Source organism: Dendrobates tinctorius, unplaced genomic scaffold (assembly GCF_039654945.1).
Source record: "Dendrobates tinctorius isolate UK_male_01 unplaced genomic scaffold, ASM3965494v1 ptg000015l, whole genome shotgun sequence".
NCBI classification, from domain to species: Eukaryota; Metazoa; Chordata; class Amphibia; order Anura; family Dendrobatidae; genus Dendrobates; species Dendrobates tinctorius.
The window spans coordinates 33747761-33774875 of record NW_027361683.1 but is presented as its reverse complement, the minus strand read 5'-3'; the positions used below and the strand labels follow the sequence as shown (position 1 = coordinate 33774875).

Genomic DNA, 27115 nt, shown 5'->3' with positions numbered 1-27115 from the left:
GAACCCTGAGCTGCAAAGCAACAGTGCTAACCACTGAGCCGCCTAATATTATGCTTCTTGGACAGTGTGATACTTCTAAGATTTCAGAAATGTTATTAATATAGAAAGTGGTTGAGAAAAAATCTAAAATATTTAATATTTAAACACTAACCATTTTCTATAATAAACTGTAATATATACTGCACAAATCTGTCTACATGTCTGCCTTCAGTGCATAATTAAATTAGGCTAGCTGCCTATAAAAGTATATGAAGGTGGGTGTGGTACTGGAATGAAACAGAAGCAGAGAGACACAAAAAGAAAGTTCTGTAGCTTTTAGTGAAGATGCTTAACAATTGCTAAAAATGGATGACAGTGTAGTTACATGTAACAACTTGATTTATAAATTCAATTATTTTTTGATGACAAAGTCCTTTTAAAGGGTGCGGTTACAATTAAATACAGTGGGGAAAATAAGTTTTGATAAACTGCCGATTTTACAAGTTTTCCCACCTACAAAGAATGGGGAGGTCTGTAATTTTTAACTTGTGTACATGTCATCTGTGATAGGCGGAATCTAAAAACAAAAACCTTAAAATTACATTGTATGATTTTTATGTAATTAATTTGCATATTATTGCATGAAATAAGTATTTGATACAATAGAATAACAAAACAGAACATTTGGTACAGAAACCTTTGTTTGCAATTACAGAGGTCAGACGTTTCCTCTAGTTGTTGACCAAGTTTGCACACACTGCTGCAGGGATTTTGGCCCATTCCTCCATACAGATCTTCTCCAGATCTTTCAGGTTTCAGGGCTGTCACTGGGCAATGATGAGTTTCAGCTCCCTCCAAAAACTTTCTATTGAGTTCAGGTCTGGAGACTGGCTAGTCTACTCCAGGACCTTGAAATGCTTATTGTGGAGCCACTCCTTAGTTGCCCTTGCTATGTGTTTTGGTTCATTGTCATGCTGGAAGACCCAGGCATGACCCATCTTCAATGCTTACTGATGGAAGGAGGTTGTTGGTCAAAATCTCGCACCACTAGAGTATGATGTTTCCCCCACCATGCTTCATGGTTGGGAACGTGTTCTCGGGGTTGCACTTATCCTTTTTCTTCCTCCAAACATGGCGAATGGAGTTGGTATCAAAAAGTTCTACTTTGGTCTCATCTGACCACATGACTTTCTCCCATGTCTCCTCTGGATCATCCAGATAGTCATTTGTGAACTTCAGATGGGCTTCAACATGTGCTGGCGTGAGCAGGGGGACCTTGTGTGCCCTGCAGGATTTTAATCCATGATGGCGTAGTGCGTTACTAACGGTAATGTTTGATACTGTAGTCTCAGCTCTCTTCAGGTATCTGGCCAGGTCCTCCCATGTAGTTCTGGGGTGATTCCTGACCTTTCTCAGAATCATCCTTACCCCACGAGGCAAGATCTTGCATGGAGCCGCAGACCGAGGAAGATTGACAGTCATCTTGTGCTTTTTCCATTTTCTCATAATTTTGCCAATAGTTGTTACCTTCTCACGAGGCTGTTGTCTGTTGTTCTGTAGCCCATCTCAGCCTTGTGCAGGTTTACAACGTTGGAGTGTGATTGATTGTGTGGACAGGTGTCTTTTATACAGGTAACAAGTTCAAACAGGTGCAATTAATACAGGTAATGAATGAAAAAAAATCTAACATATCTGTGAGAGCCAGAATTCTTGCTGGTTGGTAGGTGATCAAATACTTATTTCATGCAATAAAATGCAAAGTAATTATGTAAAAATCCTACATAATGTGATTTTCCAGGTTTTTTTAGATTCTGTCTTTCACAGTTGAAGAGTACCTATGATAAAAATTACAGACCTCTCCATTCTTTGTAGGTGGGAAAACTTGCAAAATCAGCAGTGTATCAAATACTTATTTTCCCCCACTGTATTGCTAAAAAAGCATTGGTATGTTCATGTGTTTCCAGGTGCTAAAAAGCCACTACTTTGCACAGTATTGTCCATAATGACCCCAGGAAGAAATATCAAAAAGGGACTAATTATATTTGTCATAATGCACGCAAGACATTCATCATAAATAAAAAAAATCTGCGTTTTTTAAGCACTTTTTGTGTTGCATCTCTCCCATAATTTGAGGAGAATGGACAGTCTTGAAAAATGTTTTCCTTTCCCTCTTGCCAACACTTTTTTAAATCTTACTTGCCTACTTTTGGAAATCATAGTATAGTGGTCCCTGAAAAAAAAAAGTGAAATTGTTAATTTGCTCTTGGTGATGCTTTTCATATAGAAACTTACATTCTTATGTGAATGGTGTATGAATGCGGTGCTATTAATGTGGGTAATTATATGCTGGCAAAATTGATGTTGTAAAGGGCTTATTGGCTCATTCTAAGCCACTTAGCTGCGTCCAATAACTCTGATACTTGTACACACAACCTTTTAGGCTAAAGGGCGCTGTGGCTCTTTATGACATTTTGACTATAAAATTATCATTGTTCTTTGCCAAAGTACAATAGTTGCAGCTGCTTTGTTATTATTGTCTGCCAGTACATTTAATTGAGAGTTTATTTTACATTCTTTTTGACACTTTGGAATTGTGTAGCTTGAGCGCAGATGTAATGTAGTTTAAATATTTTTTTAATGTACCTGCATCCAAGCCAAAATGGCACCATGTATAACAATCTCAAAAATCCAGACGTGGAATGTATTCTGTATCAAATGGATTGAATGTGAGTTCCAGAATGACTTTAGCTAATGAGTTGGCTCAGTAGTTAAGAGCACCGTTTATAAAACTGTAAAGCCAAGCTTCTCGCTGGAAATTCTGATTTTAATCCCAGTGTTTTGGAAAGTAAATTACTTTGTATTATTGCAACTTAGGTTCCACATGTTAGATTGTAAGCTTCATTGCTCTTCCATAGTGAGGGGAACACCCTATAGGTAGAGCTCCTGTGAGAAGACTGACGTCACATCTGCGGTTTTTGGTGTAGGCACAGTTGGGAAAAGAAGAGAGAATTATAAATATATAATTATGGATCGCATGCAACTGTTGTTTGCAATTGAAAGGGTTGAGCTCTTTTATCATTTATTACTTTACAGTTTGAAGAGATGAATAAAATGGGTCCAGCTCTGTCTTTCCACTGCTGCTCCAGTCTTTGTTGATCAGCTGCAGCAGTGATATCGTGTCTGCAGTACTCATAACCCCTGCAGCCAGTCGCTGAACTCTGCAGTTCTGTCGTTGTATGTGGCACAAGCCACTGAGCCCAGTGATTGGGAGTAAAAGCTCCATTTGCTATTTCACATATATCTCAGTCTGTGGATTAGGAATTAAATTATGACATTCCCTTTAAAGTTAAATATATATGTTCTTTTCTTACATGATGTTATTTAAAAAAAATGCTTGCTGATTAGACATCTTTACCAAATATCAAAGATATATATTTCCCTAAAGCTTTAAGGATATCTTTATAGTAGTAATTGAAAAAATAAAACTTGAAAGTAGTGCGTTAAATGTTAAACTTCTTGCAAATTTTTTTAATTTTTTAGATTTGCTTAGGCCTGTTTCACACTTCAGTTTTTTGTGTCAGTTAAAATCCGCCAAAAAGGCGGAAAAGCGGATCCGTTGCTAACTGATGTGAACGGATGCCACCGGATCCGCCGAATGAAGAATTTTAAAGGAACCGCTGCCCGGGAAGGAGAGAGAGAGGGAGAGAGCGATCTCTGTCCTCCAGAAATGATTTCAGGGTTAAATTTCCTCCACACTTCATTCCTCCGGGCATGCGCTGTATAAAAATGCGGATCCTGCAGTACAAAAAACGTTACATGGTCCGTCCAGGCATCTCGGTGGACGCAAAAAAATTGACGGATCCGCAAAAAAACGGATCCAACGGATGGCCATCCGTCAAGATCCGCCGCTAATGCAAGTCAATGGGGAAAAAAACGGATCCGCCAAAAAAAAATGGCGGTTCCGTTTTTTTGCAAAAACGGCGGATTTTGACTGATGGTCAAAAACGGAAGTGTGATACAGGCCTTACAAAAATTGTACTTTTTGTTCTTTTCTAGTAATAATAATAATTTCCATTTTGTTGAGGCAGTCAATGTGCAAATATGATAGTAAGGTCCATTACCATATTGGTTGACGCCTTTAAATTCAGTAGCAAATGACTCCCAATTGTAACATTCGCATTGAAATGATGTGTTGACAAAATGAGAGTTGGTTGTCAGTTGTCAGATCTGACAACTGACAACCAAATATACAACAAATAAACAACAAAATATAAAACTGACAAGTTTTATATTTTACTATCAATATGAACATGTGAGAGCTTGTTTTTTGCGGGACGAGTTGTAGTTTTGAAAGCCATTTTTGGTTTTAGCATATCAGGTACAAGAAAACAGGAAAATATTCAAAGTGAGGTGAAATTGCAAAGAAAGTGCAATCCCACACTGTTTTTTTTGTTCGACTTTTTTTACTAGATTCAATAAATGCTAAAAATAACCTGCCATTATGATTCTCCAGGTCATTGCGAGTTCATAGACACCAAACATGTCTAGGTTCTTTTTTATCTAAGTGGTGAAAAAAAATTCCAAACTTTGTTAAAAAAAATAAATAAATTGCTCCATTTTCCGATACTCGTAGCGTCTCCATTTTTCGTGATCTCGGGTTGGGTGAGGGCTTATTTTTTGCGCGCCGAGCTGACGTTTTTAATGATACCATTTTGGTGCAGATACATTCCTTTGATCGCCCATTATTTAAATTTAATGCAGTGTCGCAGCGACCAAAAAAAGTAATTCTGGTGTTTTTACTTTTTTCCCACTACACCATTTAGCGATCAGGTTAATCCTATTTTCTTTTTGATAGATCGGGCGATTCTGAATGCGGCGATACCAAATATGTGTATGTTTGATTTTTTTATTGTTTTATTTTGAATGGGGTGAAAGGGGGGTGATTTGAACTTAGTTTTTAAAAAATCAAACATTTTTTTAAACTTTTGGCATGCCTCAATAGTTTCCATGGAAGACTAGAAGATGCCATAACCCAATCTGCTCTGCTACATAAAGCGGATGATCAGATCAGCGGCGCTCATAGCAATCCGGCACTGACAACCATAGAGGTCTCCAGCAGACCTCCGGTTGTCATGCCAACCCACCGGTGACCAGCGATCACGTGACGGGGATCATTGGTGGGCGGATTTCCTGCCCGATGGCCAGAAGTGCGAGTTAAATGCCGCTGTCAGAGGTTTGACAGCGGCATTTAACTGGTTAATATCCACGGGTCAATCAAAACAGCTGACATGTCCCAGGAAAGATGTGGGCTCACTGCTGGAGCCCACATCAAAGGAAAGGGAGTCCGACATTGGCGTAAATTTACGCCCGATGTCGGAAAGGGGTTAAAAAAGTTGTCCGACACCAAAATCCGTTTTTTTTAAGCTAATCTGTGCTGTATCGTGATATGCAACACCAGTATAAATTTAGTTTTTTTGTTTCCTTCATTCCTCCTAAATTTCGCTTCATTCAGTGCACCCACTTTGTTTACCTTCAGATCTACCAAACTTGACAGCTCCCTGTGCTTTATTATCTAACCTCACAACCAGATTTTGCTCAACCACAGCTCAGGGTTCAGCACCACCCTCTGTACACTCATTGGCTGTCAGTAATCTGCCCCTGCGCTGACCTCTATCATCTCTCCAGTATTGGAAATAACAGAGCAGTGTTCTCATCTGTGGAAAGATGCACATTAACTGCACAACACATCACATCCACAATGGAGATAGCCTCACATGTCCCCACAGCACATCCACAGTGGTAAAAGAGCTTCACATATGCCCCACATCACATCCACAGTGATGATATAGCTTCACATGTCCCCACAGCACATCCACAGTGATAATAAAGCCTCACATGTCCCCACAGCACGTTCACAGTGGTGACAGAGCTTCACATGTCTCCCACATCACATCCACAGTGATGATATTATTATTATTATTATTATTATTATTATTTATTGTTATAGCGCCATTTATTCCATGGCGCTTTACATGTGAGGGGTATACATAAAAACAAGTACAATAATCTTAAACAGTACAAGTCATAACTGGTACAGGAGGAGAGAGGACCCTGCCCGCGAGGGCTCACAATCTTCAAGGGATGGGTGATAATACAGTAGGCGGGGGTAGAGCTGGTCGTGCAGCGGTTTGGTCGATCGGTGGTTACTGCAGGTTATAGGCTTGTCGGAAGAGGTGGGTCTTCAGGCTCTTTTTGAAGGTTTCGATGGTAGGTGAGAGTCTGATATGTTGTGGTAGAGAGTTCCAGAGTAGGGGTGATGCGCGAGAGAAATCTTGTATGCGATTGTGGGAAGAGGAGATAAAAGGGGAGTAGAGAAGGAGATCTTGTGAGGATCGGAGGTTGCGTGCAGGAAAGTACCGGGAGACGAGGTCACAGATGTATGGAGGAGACAAGTTGTGGATGGCTTTGTATGTAATGGTTAGGGTTTTGTAATGGAGTCTCTGGGCAATTGGGAGCCAGTGAAGGGATTGACAGAGGGGAGAAGCTGGGGAATAGCGGGGGGACAGGTGGATTAGTCGGGCAGCAGAGTTTAGAATAGATTGGAGGGGTGCGAGAGTGTTTGAGGGGAGGCCGCAGAGCATGAGGTTGCAGTAGTCAAGGCGAGAGATGATGAGGGCATGGACTAGGGTGATATAGCTTCACATGTCCCCACATCACATCCATAGTAGTGATAGAGCTTCAAATGTCCCCACAACACAACCACAGTGGTAAATAGCGTCACATGTCCCCCACATCACATCCACAGTGGTGATAAAGCTTCACATATCCCCACTGCATATTCACAGTGGTGACAGAGTTTTACATGTCCCCCACATCACATCCACAGTGGTGAAAGAACTTCACATGTCCCCACATCACATCCACAGAGGTGACAGAGCATCACATGTCCCCCACATCACATGCACAGGGATGATATAGCTTCACATGTCCCCACATCACATCCATAGTAGTGATAGAGCTTCACATGTCCCCCAAGCACATCCACAGTGGTAAAAGAGCTTCACATGTCCCCCACATCCATCCACAGTGGTGATAAAGCCTCACATGTCCCCACAGCATATTCACAGTGGTGACAGAGCTTTACATGTCCCCCACATCACATCCACAGTGGTGATAGAGCTTCACATGTTCCCACATAGCATCCACAGTGGTGATAGAGTCACATGTCTCCACATCACATCCACAGTGTTGACAGAGCTTCACATATCCCCCACATCACATCCACAGTGGTGACAGAGCTTCCCATGTCCCCACATCACATCCACAGTAGTGATAGAGCTTCACATGTCCAGTTACATCCACAGTGGTGATAGAGCACCACATGTCTCCACAACACATCCACAGTGGTGAAAGAACTTCACATGTCCCCACATCACATCCACATTGGTGACAGAGCATCACATGTCCCCCACATCACATGCACAGGAATGATATAGCTTCACATGTCCCCACATCACATCCATAGTAGTGATAGAGCTTCACATGTCCCCCAAGCACATCCACAGTGGTAAAAGAGCTTCACATGTCCCCCACATCACATCCACAGTGGTGATAAAGCCTCACATGTCCCGTCACATCCACAGTGGTGATAGAGCACCACATGTCTCCACAACACATCCACAGTGTTGACAGCTTCACATATCTCCCACATCACATGCATAGTGGTGACAGAGATGCACATGTCCTCACATCCCATCCACAGTGGTAGTAGAGAGTCACATGTCTCAACAGCACATCCACAGTGGTCATAGAACTTCATAAGTCCCCCACATCACATCCACAGTGGAAATAGAGGTTCACATGTCACATCACATTCACAGTGGAGGTAGAGCAGCACATGTCCCCACTGCACATCCACAGTGGTGATAGAGCTTCACATGCCGACACATCACATCCACAGTGGTGACAGAGACCAAGGGGGAGGACGAATCCAAGAAACAACGAATGGTCATAATAAAATTGCTTTATTGAAGTGGTAAGGCAAGGAACAAATACAATGTACTTTGTAACTATAAAATCATTACCAACAGAATAGGGACATAAGGGACCATTGCTGCCAATGCTTCAAAGAAGTTAACTTCATGATTAATGACAAGGGTCGAATGCTCACAAGTGTGACAGGAGCCTAACAGCCAACATTGCCTGATGTAACATCCATGATATAGTAACAGCAGAAAAGGTGAAGGCAACCAATCCAGTAAGAATTAAATAATATATACATGCGGTCAGTGTACGTTACCTGGACAAAGTAGCAACTGGCAAACAAAGGGTCCCCGTGCCCGCCCCAACGCGCGTTTCGGAACACCTTCATCAGGGGGTGCAATGAATAATATAAAATCGCTGTTTAAAAAGTGGGCATAAACCGGAAGGCCTCTGCAACCGGAAGTTGTCATCAGTATCCATGGTGACGCGCACGTATAGCGTGCATAATTTGTAAGCGCCAGTGGCAATATGCTGCTTTGCCCGGGAGACAATAACGCCCCTCCAGGCATGACGATGGGGAGATGTGACGCCCAAATCTCGCGGGGCCCCGCGTGACTAGACGCCCATAGCTTCCCGACGTCAGCACAGGAAGTGCTGTGAGCGCCACACAGGTGCAGCATTGACAATGAATCAAGCGCCACCATATTTGGGACTGGCAACTATGCTCAAATGATCACAGTTTTATAGTAGTAACAATTGACACACAAAATAAGGGAATTATGCCATACTTTGCATCGAGAGAGATCTATTAGACATGGCAATAGAGATGAATGGTTATAAAAACACCATGGGTACATTTTAGATATAATCTTATTGTAGAGGGGCAGCAAACCGTGAAAAAGTGACCATACATATGAAAATGAATACATAAGCCGCCATATGTATAATATGGTCTAGTCATTTCGTCACCAACACAGAAAGCAATAACAATAGTAATAAATACAACATAATAACAAAAGAGAATTATAAATATTATAGACATGTGAAAATTTAGTGTACAGGAAAATCCGTAACACTCGAATTGCGTTTCTGAAAGGTGACCAAACCCAGATAAAGGTCATAAATATGTATACAAGGTACAATGCAGACGATGCATAATAAGGGAAATAAGCATCAACAACAGTACGTATCGCATTGCCGATATCATATAGTATGTACAGTTGTGGCCAAAAGTATTGACACCCCTGCAATTCTGTCAGATTAAATACTCAGTTTCTTCCTGAAAATGATTGCAAACACAAATTCTTTGGTATTATTATCTTCATTTAATTTGTTTTAAATGAAAAAACACAAAAGAGAATAAAGCAAAAAGCAAAATATTGATCATTTCACACAAAACTTCAAAAATGGGCCAGACAAAAGTATTGGCACCCTCAGCCTAATACTTGGTTGCAAAACCTTTAGCCAAAATAACTGCGACCAACCACTTCCGGTAACCATCAATGAGTTTCTTACAATGCTCTGCTGGAATTTTAGACCATTCTTCTTTGGCAAACTGCTCCAGGTCCCTGAAATTTGAAGGGTGCCTTCTCCAGACTGCCATTTTTAGATCTCTCCACAGGTGTTCTATGGGATTCAGGTCTGGACTCATTGCTGGCCACCTTAGAAGTCTCCAGTGCTTTCTCTCAAACCATTTTCTAGTGCTTTTTGAAGTGTGTTTTGGGTCATTGTCCTGCTGGAAGACCCATGACCTCTGAGGGAGACCTAGCTTTCTCACACTAGGCCCTACATTATGCTGCAAAATTTGTTGGTAGTCTTCAGACTTCATAATGCCATGCACACGGTCAAGCAGTCCAGTGCCAGAGGCAGCAAAGCAACCCCAAAACATCAGGGAACCTCCGCCATGTTTGACTGTAGAGACCGTGTTCTTTTCTTTGAAGGCCTCTTTTTTCTCCTGTAAACTCTATGTTGATGCCTTTGCCCAAAAGCTCTACTTTTGTCTCATCTGACCACAGAACATTCTTCCAAAACGTTTTAGGCTTTTTCAGGTAAGTTTTGGCAAACTCCAGCCTGGCTTTTTTATGTCTCGGGGTAAGAAGTGGGTCTTCCTGGGTCTCCTACCATACAGTCCCTTTTCATTCAGACGCCGACGGATAGTACGGGTTGACACTGTTGTACCCTCGGACTGCAGGGCAGCTTGAACTTGTTTGGATGTTAGTCGAGGTTCTTTATCCAACATCCGCACAATCTCGCGTTGAAATCTCTTGTCAATTTTTCTTTTCCGTCCACATCTAGGGAGGTTAGCCACAGTGCCATGGGCTTTAAACTTCTTAATGACACTGTTCACGGTAGACACAGGAACATTCAGGTCTTTAGAGATGGACTTGTAGCCTTGAGATTGCTCATGCTTCCTCACAATTTGGTTTCTCAAGTCCTCAGACAGTTCTTTGGTCTTCTTCTTTCTTTTCTCCATGCTCAATGTGGTACACACAAGGACACAGGACAGAGGTTGAGTCAACTTTAATCCATGTCAACTGGCTGCAAGTGTGATTTAGTTATTGCCAACACCTGTCAGGTGCCACAGGTAAGTTACAGGTGCTGTTAATTACACAAATTAGAGAAGCATCACATGATTTTTCGAACAGTGCCAATACTTTTGTCCACCCTCTTTTTTATGTTTGGTGTGGAATTATATCCAATTTGTCTTTAGGACAATTCTTGTTGTGTTTTTTTCATTTAAGACAAATTAAATGAAGATAATAATAACAAAGAATTTGTGTTTGCAATCATTTTCAGGAAGAAACTGAGTATTATCTGACAGAATTGCAGGGGTGTCAATACTTTTGTCCACAACTGTATATTGTCCATAAAAATTATAGCAACATTCACTCTTGCCACGTCTCTGATGGAAGGGGGATGCTTCATAAACCTGTACATATACATCAGCAAATCCATCCGGAAGCCCACAGAATAGAAAGCGATGAGCTAAAAAATATAAAAGTATAAAATCAAGGAAATGAAAATACAAGCGACAAAGCAGGAGGAACTCTACATAAATCTATTCCAAGTAGGGGGCAAAACTCAGATTCTTGTTCAAACCGTGAGGATGCACAGTTCACAAGGTCCAAATCCAGCGGGATTCAAGGCGTGCTAATTTAGTAGACAACTTACCCCCCCGTATATTGATGTCAATGGCATCAATACCTCTAAATCAAATCAGTCTACTATTGCTCGCATGGCAAAGTTTGAAATGCCATGGAATCGTCTTCAGTGAGGATGCATCCACCTGGTCAACTGAAGCCTCAATGCCCAAAACATGCTCGCGCACACGTACCCTCAACTGACGTGATGTAAGGCCTTCTCTGGACCCGGTACATTGATGACATTCTCTTCATCTGGCAGGGTTCCTCCTCTGACCTTTCCCGTTTTCTTTCTGACTTGAACAGCAACGAACTTAATATCAGGTTGACATTTGTATATGATTGTGAAAAAGTGGAGTTTCTTGACAATATAGTCAAGATGGATACTACTGGCATGTTGCAAACGGATATTTACTGTAAACCGACTGCCACAAACTCACTTCTTCACGCTACCTTATGTCATCTGGACATGTCATCAGGGCGGTGCCTGTGGGACAGTTTCTCCGCTTACGGCGGATCTGTTCCTCAGACTCAGATTTTGAAAAACAGGCTGAGGAATTAAGGAAACGGGTTTTGGATCGAGGTTATAGCCGACGTTCTATAAAGGGGGCATATAATAGGGCAAAATTTAGTTCTCGCTCATCCCTTTTGTATAGTAATATGCGTTGTTCGTCTGCATCTAAGGAACCCCATGTTAGGTTTATAACCGGCTATAACTCCCAAGCATACTTGGTACGTAAGGCTCTTCAGAAGTCCTGGCCCATTCTGAAGGTAGATCCTAACCTATCCAAAATTATACCAGAGAGACCTGCATTAGGCTTCAGACTAGCTAGAAATTTGAGGGACCATCTTACTCGCAGTCTTTATGCGGGTGAGCATAGGACTACGTTCCTTGATAACATGACCACGCGGTGCGGAAGCTATCCATGTGGCCACTGTGTCGCTTGCCCTAACATGGATCGCGACCCCACCTTCTCTGACTCTAGCGGCAAGATTTTTAACATCAAGAAATCAATTTCATGTGATACACGGTATGTTATTTACTATGCTACATGCCCGTGTAATCTTATGTAGGCCTTACTTCACGTCAGTTGAGGGTGCGTGTGCGCGAGCATGTTTTGGGCATTGAGGCGTCAGTTGGCCAGGTGGATGCATCCTCACTAATGACGATTCCACGGCATTTCAAACTTTGCCATGTGAGCAATAGTAGCCTGATTAGATTTAGAGGTATTGATGCCATTGACATCAATATACGGGGGGGGTAAGTTGTCTACTAAATTAGCACGCCTTGAATCCCGCTGGATTTGGACCTTGCGAACTATGCATCCTCACGGTTTGAACGAGAATCTGAGTTTTGCCCCCTACTTGGAATAGATTTATGTAGAGTTCCTCCTGCTTTGTCGCTTGTATTTTCATTTCCTTGATTTTATACTTTTATATTTTTTAGCTCATTGCTTTCTATTCTGTGGGCTTCCGGATGGATTTGCTGATGTATATGCTCAGGGTTATGAAGCATCCCCCTTCCATCAGAGACGTGGAAGAGTGAATGCTGCTATAATTTTTATGGACTATATACATACGTACTATTTGATATCGGCAATGCGATACGTATTGTTGTTGATGCTTATTTCCCTTATTATGCATCATATGCATTGTACCTTGTATACATATTTATGGCCTTTATCTGGGTTTGGTCACCTTTCAGAAACACAATTCGAGTGTTACGGATTTTCCTGTACACTAAATTTTCACATGTCTATAATATTTATAATTCTCTTTTGTTATTATGTTGTATTTATTACTATTGTTATTGCTTTCTGTGTTGGTGACGAAATGACTAGACCATATTATACATATGGCGGCTTATGTATTCATTTTCATATGTATGGTCACTTTTTCACGGTTTGCTGCCCCTCTACAATAAGATTATATCTGAAATGTACCCATGGTGCTTTTATAACCATTCATGTCTATTGCCATGTCTAATAGATCTCTCTCGATGCAAAGTATGCCATGATTCCCTTATTTTGTGTGCCAATTATTACTACTATAAAACTGTGATCATTTGAGCATAATTGCCAGTCCCAAATATGGTGGCGCTTGATTCATTGTCAATGCTGCGCCTGTGTGGCGCTCACAGCACTTCCGGTGCTGACGTCAGGAAGCTATGGGCATCTAGTCACGCGGGGCCCCGCGAGATTTGGGCATCACATCTCCCCATCGTCATGCCTGGAGGGGCGTTGGTGTCTCCCGGGCAACGCGGCATATTGCCACTGGCGCTTATACATTATGCACTCTATGCGTGCACGTCACCATGGATACTGATGACAACTTCCGGTTGCGCCGTCAGAGGCCTTCCGGTTTATGCCCACTTTTTAAACAGCGATTTTTATATTATTCATTGCGCCCCCTGACGAAGGTGTTCCGAAACGCGCGTTGGGGCGGACACGGGGACCCTTTGTTTGCCAGTTGCTACTTTGTTCAGCTAATGTACACTGACCGCATGTATATATTATTTGATTCTTACTGGATTGGTTGCCTTCTCCCTTGCTGTTGTTACTATATCATGGATGCTACATTGGGTAATGTTGGCTGTTAGGCTCCTGTCACACTTGTGAGCATTCGACCCTTGTCATCAATCATGGATTTAACTTCTTTGTAGCATTGGCAGCAATGGTCCCTTGTGTCCCTAGTCTGTTGGTAATAATTTTATAGTTACAAAGCACGTTGTATTTGTTCCTTGCCTTACCTCTTCAATAAAGCAATTTTATTATGACAATTGGTTGTTTCTTGGATTCGTCCTCCCCCTTGTGCTATGTGTAATTTTACAACCGGTCTATTACAGTCCCTGTGAGTATATTTTGGCAGTATGTTATTTACTAGTACGGTATATTAGATAGACATACCAGACTTTTATATATGCTACATATACTGATTCTCACTACCTTCCTTATTCAGTGGTGACAGAGAGTCACATGTCTCCACATCACATCCACAGTGTTGACAGAGCTTCACATATCCCTCACATCACATTCACAGTGTTGACAGAGCTTCACATATCCCTCACATCACATCCACAGTGGTGACAGAGCTTCACATGTCCCCCACATCACATCCACAGTAGTGATAGAACTTCACATGTCCCCATAGCACATTCTCAGTGGTGGGTGGTGGTATAACTTCTCATGTTCCCCACATCGCATCCACAGTGGTGACAGAGCTTCACATGTCCCCCACATCACATCCACAGTGGTGAAAGAGCTTCATAAGTCCCCCACATCACATCCACAGTGGTGATAGAGCTTCACATGTCCCCACATCACATCCACAGTGGTGATAGAGAGTCACATATCTCCACATCACATCCACAGTGGTGATAGAGCTTCACGTCCCCCACATCACATCCACAGTGGTGATAGAGCATCACATGTCTCCACAAGACATCCACAATGGTAATAGAACTTCACATGTCCCCACATCACATCCAAAGTGGTGACAGAGCTTTACATATCCCCCACATCACGTCCACAGTGGTGACAGAGCTTCACATGTCTTCACATCCCATCCACAGTGGTGGAAGAGAGCCCTATGTCTCAACAGCACATCCACAGTGGTCCTAGAACTTAACAGGTCCCCCACATCACATCCACAGTGGAGCTAGAGCTTCACATGTCACATCACATTCACAGTGGTGGTAGAGCAGCACATGTCTCCATATCACATTCAGCGTGGTCATGGAGCTTCATATGTCCCCCACATAACATCCACAGTAGTCATAGAGCCTCACATGTTCCCACTGCACATCCACAGTGGTGATAGAGCCTTACATGTCTCCACATCACATCCACAGAGGTGATAGAACTTCACATATCCCTCACATCACATCCACAGTGGTGACAGAGCTTCACATGTTCCCCATATCACATCCACAGTGTTGATAGAGCGTCACATATTCCATCACATCCACAGTGTTGATACAGCATCACGTCTCCACATCACATTCACAGTGGTCATAGAGTTTCATATGTCCATAGTTTCATATGTCCCCACAGCACATCCACAGTGGTCATAGAGCTTCTGATGTCCCCACAGCACGTTTCGCTGTATCTTCTTCGGGGGGCTCCTTGTGCGTTGGCCTGGACATTACCATTGGTGAGGAATTTTGATAATACACTATGCATTATTGGTTCATTATTGGATTATACTAGAGAATGTGATTACTACTATTATCTTAATCATCTCTGTATGATCTTGGTACTGGTGTTATCTACTGTATGTGTCATTTTATGGGCATCACTCTATTGTTACTTTTTCGATAACATCCTCCTGGTCATATTGGGATGGCACACTTTATGCACTAAGCACTTTATTTAATAAATATGACTGTGTGTTGTTTCAGGTATACATGGAGGATTTTTCCTTCTCTATGAGAAATGTGTTATATATGCCCCCCATCGCTTTAATTGTGATACTTGCTGCCCGCCTGTTCTTTTCCATATGGATTTAATATCCAGTATGAATTTTATTTGTTTTCTGGTTTGTGCATTGTTGTATATTGAATATATGTACTAATAAAGACAATTATAATTTTTTATAAATTATTGTCTTTGGAAATAATTTTTCCTGGATAAATCCATATTATTTGGAGATCAAAAAACCTCTCTGTGATTCTTATGTGTTCTCAGCGATATGATTATTGCAGCCTAAGTGCAATACTTTACATTTATCAACATCAAACTTCCTCTCATTTGTTATAATGCCATACAAAATTTGCACACCACTGATGTCAAACTTACTGGACAGTAGTTGCCTGGATCCATCTTCTTGAATATCGGTGCCACATAGGACATCCTCCAATTTTGTAGCATTGACTCTGTTACAAGAGACCCTCAGAAGATGAGCTACATCATCTGTCATTTACTGAGCTCAGCTTCCTCAAAACACATGTGTCCCGCCGCTTGTCACGCCGCTCTCACCTGGGGGCAGGACCCTGCGCCCGACGTCACCACTTCCGGCGCCACAGCCCTTCCGGGAGGTCCTGTCGGGTGCACACGCGCACCTCTCGTACTTAGTTCCATGGCTGCACAACGTTGCTAGTGCGCATGTGCGCTATTCTTGGTTCTAGCTGCAGCCTTGTCTTCTCTATGGTCCTGGAGGACCTGACCCAGAAGTCCTAGCACTCATGCCCTATATCAGGCTACCTCTTCCTATGGGAGGGCCTGAATATTGTTGTGCTTCTTCCTGGCTTGGTCCTTGCCTGGCTGTGCGCTGTATTCGGATCCTCTGCTTTGCGTTCTTTTCCTGTACTCTGCCTTGCCTTGCTTCCCAGCACATGCTCCGTTCATACACTCTGCTCAGTGTTCTATTGTGCTTCATTGCACATGCTGTCTCTGCTCTGTCATCCTCCTTTGCATACGCTCTGCTCTATGCTCAGTTGTGCCTCCTGGCACACCTTCTGCCTAGTCTTCACTCGGGCATGCTCTCTGCGCACGCTCTGTGTAACTCTATACTCTGGCGTGGTCCTTTGCATGCGCCCTGCTTTGCTTGCACCTGGGTGTGCTTGTCTGTGCATGCCATACGTGCTCTCGTGTACCTGCCTTGCACTATCCTGTATCTAGCGCACTCCCGTGTACACGCCTTGTATTGTCCTGTACTCTCCGTGCCTCCGTACACTCTCCCTGTACCGTCCTGTACCCTGTGTGTCCCTGTATCCACTCTTTGCACGTTCCTGCAGACACACTCACTCGTGTCTCCTGTGAGACGGCCACCTGGTGCCAGCAGTCATGGTACCTTACCCCCTTGGGCTTGCCCCTGACACTCCCTGTATAGGGGGTGGTCCTCACTAGGTCAGCTCGCCCTGGGAGGGTTGGTGCCACGCCCAGAGGGTCCACTACAGGAGTCGTCACAACATCGATGTATAACATTTGTCCTGGGAATTTTATCAATAGTTTATTTGCTCAGACACCGCTGTACTTCTTGTTAAGTTGGTTATATTCTGTAATAAAACTTGTTTTCTGTCTTGCTGAATGATATCCAATGAAAAGTATGTGTTTATATCAGCCTTCCCTTTGTCCAATACAATTAAATTCCATTTATATGATCATATTTTCGATAACTGATAAAATATTATTTTTTTATTCTTAGAATTAATATATTTACTTTACTGTCGATGATTTGTTCTTCAGCAGCTAACTTTGCCAGCTTGATTTCTTTGTCAGTACTCTTACAGATACTTTCAGTATTTGGTGAGTATTTTGCATCAGTATGTGTATGCCAAAACCAGGAGTGGATGATAAATACAGGGGTGACGTGTTTCTATTATACTTTTCCTCTGATTGTTCCATTCTTGGTTTTGCCTTATAAATACTGATGTAAAATACTTATCAAATACTGAACGTATAGGTTTCATGCAGAAGTCCATTGTTCCAGTGTGCCATCCGTGTGCTGTCAGTGTTTGATCAATATTTTAACATTCTTTATATACAGTATATATATTTTAAATCAGAAACAGAAATTACATTAAGCACAGAAAAATCAAATGTGATTACATATTCTTTTTTTTTTAATAAATCTATTTATTTTAATGAAAATGGAAGCAAAACACTGAAACGTACAAAAGGCGTAACTGTAGGCTTGAGAAAGCTGACATGAAGAGCAGTGACATCAGACATCACAATGTAATCTGCAAAATACCCAGGTCACATGGCCAAAAGTCTCTGTATGCCAATGCAATAATGGAATATAATGCAAGTGACTGTGCTTACATTGTGACTAACAAGTACCAAAAAAATCCAACAGGATCCTAAGCTTTGCGACTTGCTTGTCGCAAAGCTTAGGGTCGCTATATGACCCTATTCACTTGAGCTATCCTATGTAGCCACAGCCTAAATTACACATTTTTGGAGACTCTCTGCTCCTACAGTATATAGTTTCTTACTTTGTTAGCAAAGTATGGAAATTGTCATTAAGAAGCCCTACATTTTCTACGCTTCAGATTTTGGGTAAAAGTGGTTTAAACTCTCAATAATGTCCGAGAGGTCCATTGTAGATGACCATTTAGCATTTATGTTTGCTCCTGGTTAGTAGTCACTGTATTGTATTCCCTCTGTGGACATTTTTAACATAACCATAGGCCATGTTTTTAATGACTGGTCACTTGGGGGTCTTATCTGTACTACTTTCAAGAGCAAGGGTACTTGGTATTACACTATAATAATGAATGAGAAATGTGCAAACAGATTGTCATCAATTAGATGCCAAATAATGGACGTTTCATGGTATATCGAATGTACAGTATATGTCATATATACAGTATATCTATTGGGAAATCGTCTCTAATTTCATAGTAGTACTATGCTGCCTGTCTTTTTGTTTCTGCTAATACATCTTTATCCTTTCTTTTCTCTGCTGCCTTTTCTCTATCTACTGCATTTTGTTTCGTCACCCTATCCAATCTCTGCCATTCCTGATCTCATACTAATGTTCCACCCACTTGTAACTTCTTTTGTTTTCCTGGTCAATCCTCTACCCCTTTCTCATTACGACATTGTTTTATTTTTGTTCTCCTCTCAATCTTCCTAATCTTTTCCCCTTCATTTATCCCTTTGTTTCTTGGTTTTTTTTTCTTTCCACTTTCCCTCCTTAACATCTTTGCCCCCTTTCACTGTCTTTCTGTCTTTGGGATCACCGGTAGATCCGGATAAACAGAGAAGTGAGTATCAAGCTTGTGATCCTATTCTCCATCTCCCATAACCAGGTGCTTTATCGCCCTGGGATAAACAGTAGAGGATAGACACTTATATTTGGCATCTTCTCTTTCCAGAAATGTATACATTCCACTATATGATTTAATTATAAACAGCTTCCCAAAAACCTTGGACCTTCTCAGCCTACTTTCCTCTTTGGTCGCCCTCTGTCTTTTTACCTTGCCTTATTCCTTTCTTATGGCCCACTGAATATACAGTATTGTTTCTCATGTACCCTTATCCTTTCCCCTTCTACCATATCAGTTTTCCATTTTTTTCCCTCTAAACTTGCTCTGCACATCATTTTATTCATTTTTCCATGAAAATACATGTTTCGCTGAAGGCTGGTAATCTTGCTAAAAACTCATGGACCTTTCATTAAGGTTTCCATAAATTTAGTTGATAAGTTTTTCTACTGTTGCCTTCAGATGCAAGGAACTCTTCTTGAGAAGGTTTCTTTCTGCTTCTCATATCATCCATCATTTCCTCACTTCTGCCATTCTATTCTCCAGTCTTGTTTCTGGACTGTGAAATTCCTGTTACAGGGTGATGGCTTAAGGACTAATTGATGCACATACCATTTGTCTGTCTTCCCTAATCCTATGTCACGTCTCCTTTTTTGTGGATAACAGTGCTTGTCAAAATGCATGATGGGAATGTTAGACAGTGGATATGACAAGAAAATCATTTACATATATTTCTTTTTTTTTTAGGGTTATCACAGATCTAATCACTTCATTGCAACACAAGGTGAGTACGTCAATTAGAACAAGGTGAAAAGATGGCCACCATTTTCCTTGATATGGCAGATATTGGCTTCTTAAACAGGTTTTTCAATCCATCAACATCCGATTAGTGTGGTCCCACTCTGTTAGCTGTTAGATGGGGCTACGGATTTTAGCAACAGTTCTGCAGCTTCTTCCAATCATTTTCAGTCTACTGCACATAGTATTATTAACAAATTGGGAAGAAATCCAATTAAACCCTCACTATAAAGCCCTAAAATGTAACTTTTATTTTTGAAAGCCAGTGTCCCATCCCCTGATGAGGACGCAAATGTGGCAAAACATGTTGGGGGGACTAATGCGTTAAATTTGTGTGTCCTTTTCTGCCTAATAGGTGTTAGAACCCCGGGGTGTTACCCATTAAATATAAGAAATTGAGCACTTTAATAACAATGAATTTAGGCAGATTAGGGACCTAATTTTATACCCTATAGCAATTTTTACTACTTGTATAATAATAAAAGTAGGGCTTTATAGTGCGGGTTTATTTGAGTTTCATCCCATTTTGTTAGTAGTGAATACATCCCTCCAAAACCTTGTTCTATCCTCAGATTTGGAGTTTGTTATGTAGGCTACATAGTAGTATCTGTCCGGGGTGCTCCCTTGAAGGGAACAGGACAAAGCTGCTAGTGTGGTCTGTGAAGGTTTCTTTTGTGTGAGTCTTTGGTATAATATTTGGCTATCTTTTACATATTGCAGCACCCTTTGTCTATTTTAATAGTGTTGCTTGTCCCCAATTGTTTTTGTCTCAAAGCTGCTATGTCCATCATGTCCACCATTACTCTATGTAGAAGGCATACAGTTAGTTGGCAGGTTGCCAAGAGTTGAACCCCTACCAGTCAGGTGTGGATGGGCTGTCAATAAACCTTGAAAACCCTATTAATGACACCATAATACTTTTTTTGTGAGACCTTTATTGTTTCCCAGAATCATATAATTTATTATTAATTTTCCCCATGCAGCCACCAATCTTATGCAGAAAATTCTCTAATTAAATCTAATAAGCAACCTAATTATTGCGTTAATATCGATATGTAGCTGGTTTCTCCGGACAACTGGCGCTAAGAACCTCACATTAATAACAATAAAAAAATTCTACTTGTACAAGAGCTGATGTGATAATGTATTATCTTGTTATTAGAACTGGGGAGCAAGTGGCAAAATATTTTGGAAATGTTATGCAAACATATGAGCAAAATCGTTTGTTCCAATGACGGGCTTCTGGGAACTAAGTCATACAATGGACACAGCCTTTTTACATGCGGGATGATTATATGTGTGGAAGGTTGCATAGTTTTTGTCAAATATTTTTTTGTGATAAATACTGCTTTCAGTCATATTCATTGGTGCGTCTGTAGCTTCTCAACCTTGAGTCATATGAATGAGATTTTCAATGCTTTGTTTTGCGTTGTTTAGAAGCTCTGGAGTGTACAAAAATCTGTGGCAAACGTCCAATTCAATACCATTTTAAGGACAATAGTGAGAGACGTTGGTTTACTAAGAAACAACCTTGCTCCAGGTAGAACAGAAACAAAATGCTATTGAAAGACTGACCAACTGCACCACAATGGTGGTAATGCAAAAGTCACTTTCCGAGGTCACTGTTTCTGAATCCTGTTAATCCTACCTTAGTTGCAAAGGTAGATCAAACCTAAACTTCTACAAGTATTCATTTCCTATGCAAATGTAGGAGCTGACCAACTTTTCTACTAAAACATTTAATAAGTAAGCCATAGTAAGAAAATGTGCACTTATACAAAACATATGTGCACAGTAAGGCCGTCTTCTTTAAAGGGAATCTGTCAGCAGGTCTTTGCCATGTAATCTGAGTACAGCAGGAGATAACAGCTGAGACACTAAATTCAAAGATGTGTCACTTTTTGGGCTATAAGCTGTTGTTTACATACATTGAAGGTTTTATCACAAGGAGATAATCACTGCTGGACTACAGCAACATGTGAGCTCTAATCCGACCACGCCCCTTCCTCTGATAAGCAGCTCACTGTCAATATAGACAATGTACATAGAGAGTCTTGTGGGGGCAGCTTTCTCAGCTTTGCTATATGCTGCATCTAAAAGTTCTGATTGTGCCACAGCTGCTGTAGCCAGTAATCTAAGTGATACATTGTTGGAATCAGGGTCTCATTTCCTACATTATGCTGCTCTCAGATTAAATAGCAAAAACCTGCTGATGGGTTTCCTTTAAAAGCCTAACTGCATGTGCTAACTGCCAACCCAACACATTGACCATTTTGGAATCTTTGTCGGGAACCACTTCCAAGTGACAAGGGGTAAATAATTTAAGCGTAGATTTTTTTCCTCGCTACATACAATGGTCATAAATTACTTACTTTTATTTCTTTAATTTGGAGACTTGCCATTATTTTGTTACTTAAGTAAAGGCATTTACCGTACTTTGTTTCCAATATGTCATTGCTGTGGGTACAGAGATAAATTACCTAGCGCAAGACTGACCATAAGGCATTGTCAGTCCCAGCTTCCGACACTTCTGTATATGTCATGGCAGAAGGTGAAGGATTTGACTTTTCAGGTTTTGAGTGTCATTAGACTTTCCAAAAATAAGAAGCAAATTGTAAATCCACATTTCTTGTTACAAATTATTTTTTTTTATATATAACTGGCACACTACAGGTCCAAAGCAGGACATGATCTATGACTTCTGGAGGATGGTTTGGCAAGAACACTGTTCAAGCATAGTGATGATTACCAAGCTCGTGGAAGTTGGAAGGGTAAGTACATTTATACACTAGCCACATGTGGAGGGATTATATCTTCAGAAACCGAGGTCAATTTAACAGAAAAAAAAGTAGTCATATTAGTTCTAGGATTGCTCTGCTAGAACTGTTCTTACATGTTCGTTGTTGATTAGTATAATTAGAAGCTTCTTACACATGCAGGGGTTATGGGGACATGTCCAAATTCTCTATGGCATGCATACATCCAAGGACATCAAGTCAACTCATAGTGCACAGGTACACCCCCCATGACTGCCTTATTGTTGATAAAAGCAATTAGACTGTTGTATTATTGTAAAAATATAATAAAGAGTGCTCACATTTGTACAGGAGCTGGGAAGCAATAAAGCGCAATAGGGTCTTAACCGATAGCAACAGGTACAGTATGTTAGTAAGGAATGCTTGCTCGGCTGATGGGGTTGTGTAGGCCACAACAATTTCAAGGCTTTGGCCAATTGCACTGCATTGAGCGGGGGGGGGGGTTGGACACAATGACCCTTCCAACTCTAACATTCTATGATTCTAACTGTCTTAAGTGTTTTTTTGCTGTGCAGCTGGTGGATTCCCACAGGACGGATCCAGAACACACAAGGGTTGAAGACGTGGTGGAGTCGCACAGGATGGATCCAGGACACACAAGGCTTTAAGACATGTGGTGGAGTCCCACAGGACAGATCCAGAACACCCAAGGGTTGAAGACATGTGGTTTTATTATCGATGCATTTCGAAGTTATCAAACTTCCTACAATCTGTGGTTGTATCGTGAGGAAGAAGTTTGATAACTTCGAAACGCGTCGATAATAAAACCACGTCTTCAACCCCTGTGTCTTCTAGATCCCTCCTCTGGGACTCCACCACATGTCTTCAACCCTTGTGTGTCTTGGATCCCTCCTGTGGGACTCCACCACATGTCTTCAACCCTTGTGTGTCCTGGATCCATCCTGTGGGAATGCAGAGACAACACTGATAGAGCAGATTGTGCCAATGCGCCGCCTATTAAGGTCCATGCATGCATTATTTGAACCTAATGGTTCCCTTTAATTGATGCCTTCTTTTCATATTAGCTAGAAGAGAAAGGGTTAACCCTTTTGATAGAACTGCATATAGATCTTTGTGTAATCTTTCCTGCGGCGGGAGACTTGCAGAATTGATTAGGCCCAATTCTCGAATGCATAATGTGTCCGCTCTGCTATAGAGAAGTGCCAATTATTGGTAGATTATGAATTGGACTATCGTTTAGGCAAACAAGAAACAGCAAAACACAGCAAATGTTTGCTATTTCAGATGTATTTTTCTCCCTTTGTTTGCGGGGTTTGCCATAGATATGTGTTAGCTTGTTGGAAAACACAGCAGTTATTGCTGTGAACTGGATTGTTCTCTGCTAATATGATTAGTATTGTCGCTGTGTTGCTCTGACGGGTAATTAAGAACAATGTTCCTTACATCAGATCATTTTTTAAATTGTGTTTTCTCGTAAATCTCCATTAACTGTAATGATTTTGTTTGGTCTCCGCTGGTCTAATTTTCCCTTCTCATTAGCGCTCTTCCTTCAGCACCCTACCAAACTGTGCTGACGTGATCGCATTGTAATTAGTTTACCCTCTTTATCACCGTGCGTCTCACATTGCATCCATCACACAGTCATGGGCTTAACATACTTCGCAAGGAGCAGGCCCCTTCTGTTCGGCTGGATGGACTCCATGTGTCTCCTAAGCATTTTTTCAGCCCTTTTTTCACCTTCCTGAAGAAAAATATGCTGAATTTTAGGTACATTATTTTTGTTGTTACCACCCTGAGCACAGGCTATAAATACTCGTTACCCCGCAGGGATAGAACAGACATTTTGTCCGATATTCACATCTATCTATGTCAGAGTTTCACATTTATCTCCTTAGCTCCCTCAGGATACGCCGTATATATACATATATCGTTAAGATTTTTTTTCTTGCATAGAAAAGGGTAATCAATATTCACAGTTGTCCTACTCCCATTATTCCCCGTGATATAACATTCACTTGAGCTTTGGCTTACACATTTCACATGCGTTGACATTTATCTGTGGTTTAAAGGGATTTATAGAGCATTAGAAAAACATGACTGATTTCTTTCAAAAACTGCGCCATACTGATCGTCAGGTTGTGTGTGGTATTGCTGCTGAGCCCTATTCACTTCCATAAAGCTTAAAAATTGTGTAGGGAAAACACGTCATCACCTATTCTTGCTGTTCGATGGGTGTCCCACCATTTCACCATTACAAAATGGCGTGGCAAGTCGGGAGCCCGACCACTGCTTCATTCGTTCTCTATGGGGATGCCGGAAAAAGTACAAGGAATGAATGGAGCTGCTTTTGAGCATGTACACTGCCGCTCCATTTTAAAGAGGATGAAAGTACCCTGTTCTAATCACCTATCCTTGGGATAGTTGATAACTTGTATTCACTGGACAACCCCTTAAAGAAGCACTCCACTTAATGCTTTTATTCCTTAAAGGTACGCAAACATTAGTGTAGTGTCGGTGTGTTAATATGCTCACCGATCATTGCCTTCTCCAGTATCCCACTCCATTCCAATCCACTTCTGAGTCTCGTGATGGCAATTCAGACTCTCCAGATCACACAGGGGTCTATATTTGAGCCGGAAGTTTCATTTACAATATAAGCTTATGGCATTTCGTGCACATATGAGAGGAAAATAAAGTCCTTTATTTTGTGGAATTAGACATTCATGCTATACTCTTATACAGGGTGTGGTTGATCGCCTCACTCGGCTGCACACGGAGGTAGTAAATGGAACACTGTGTCTTTAAGGGAGCACTTGGTTTATTTAGTACATCATAAACCAAGGTATTAAGCACAAAAATAAACATGGCCTTCTGGGTAAAAACAGCAAAAACAAAATGGTTGCACATCGTGCAGTCCTTGCACTAGTGGGGGTCAGCCCACTCAAGATTAACAACATCCTTGCACAAGCACTATGTGCATAAACACTCTCCTGGGGTGCTCTCTAGGCCTTCAACAGCTCAGATTAACCCTGGAGTTCAGCTATTTAAGGCCATACCATGTGACTCTCCATCATGTGACTAATCACATGATCTTGACATCACACAGGTCCTGTCAGTACTCTGCATGTGGAGATACGGTGGATCCCCTCCCACCCGCTCTATGGAGGTCCACTAAAACCAGCCCATAACATAACTCTCATTCATATTAAACTTGGTAAAAAAAAAAGGCCAGCCGGCACGGAAGGTATCCCTGCCAGGTATTGCTGTCAAACTCGTGCTGTGTTGCAGGCTATTACCAAGATCCTGGTGCTTGTCCAGAAAATACAATATGTATAATATGTATAAGTCCACAATCAGAAGAAAAAAGGACAATAGCACTCACCGATCCAAATAGAAAGTCCGCTTTTATTGACCCGTGGAAGCGCCATTAGGCGCGAAACGGCTGTCGTCGGTGCGTGCTCACTCTCACCCACAGCCTCCCAGCCATGAAGTTTTAATTGTGTGCCAATAAAAGCGGACTTTCTATTTGGATCGGTGAGTTCTATGGTCCTTTTTTCTTCTGATTAATAACTCTCATTCATACTCTCAATACGTAGTGTGCTGGAGGAAACTACTCTGGTTTTCTTTAACTACATAAATAGTAAGAAACTAAAAAATGATAGTGTTGGTCCCCTTAAAAATAGTCTGGGTGAAATGGTGGATGAGGATGAGGAAAAAGCCAATATGCTAAATGACTTTTTTTCAACAGTATTTACACAAGAAAATCCCATGACGGATAACATGATCAGGGATAAAAATTCTCCATTAAATGTCACCTGCTTAACCCAGCAGGAAGTACGGCGGCGTCTAAAAATCACTAAAATTGACAAATCCCCGGGCCTGAATGGGATACACCCCCGAGTACTGCAGGAATTAAGCACAGTCATAGATAGTCCATTATTTTTAATCTTTAAAGATTCCATAATAACAGGGTCTGTACCACAGGACTGGCGTATAGCAAATGTGGTGCCAATATTCAAAAAGGGGACAAAAACTGAACTTGGAAATTATAGGCCAGTAAGTTTAACCTCAACTGTGGGTAAAATCCTGGAGGGTTTTCTAAGAGATACTATACTGGAGTATCTGGAGAAGAATAACCTCATGACCCAATATCAACATGGGTTTACAAGGGACCGTTCCTGTCAGACTAATCTGATAAGCTTTTATGAAGAGGTAAGTTCCGGACTGGACCAAGGGAATGCAGTGGATGTGGTGTACATGGACTTTTCAAAAGCTTTTGATATGGTGCCACACAAAAGGTTGATACATAAAATGAGAACAATAGGGATAGGGGAAAATATGTGTAGGTGGGTTAAGAGCTGGCTCAGGGATAGGAAACAAGGGGTGGTTATTAATGGAGCACACTCGGACTGGGTCACGGTTAGCAGTGGGGTACCACAGGGGTCAGCATTGGGCCCGCTTCTTTTTAACATTTATTAATGACCTTGTAGGGGGCATAGAGAGTAGAATTTCAATATTTGCAGATGACACTAAACTCTGCAGGGTAATCAATACAGAGGAGGACAATTTTAGATTACAGGAGGATTTATGTAAACTAGAAGCTTGGGCTGATAAATGGCAAATGAGCTTTAATGGGGATAAATGTAAGGTCATGCACTTGGGTAGAACGAACAAGATGTATAATTATGTCCATAATTGTAAAACACTGGGCAAAACTGTCACTGAAA

The 27115-nt window shown here is 41.4% G+C and overlaps 1 protein-coding gene across 6 annotated transcripts in view; it reads left to right on the top strand.

Annotated features, from left to right (window-relative positions):
• The window catches only part of LOC141076086 (receptor-type tyrosine-protein phosphatase U-like), a 240061-nt gene that overhangs the window by 160670 nt on the left and 52276 nt on the right, over positions 1 to 27115 (top strand). For 3 of the 6 annotated variants that reach the window (XM_073563349.1, XM_073563370.1, XM_073563340.1), the window contains 3 exons: positions 18796 to 18813; positions 19561 to 19597; positions 22285 to 22382. In XM_073563349.1, the coding sequence (XP_073419450.1) occupies positions 18796 to 18813; positions 19561 to 19597; positions 22285 to 22382 (153 nt within the window). The remainder of the gene's footprint in view (positions 1 to 18795; positions 18814 to 19560; positions 19598 to 22284; positions 22383 to 27115) is intronic. The other 3 variants (XM_073563387.1, XM_073563381.1, XM_073563360.1) reach the window with 1 other exon arrangement.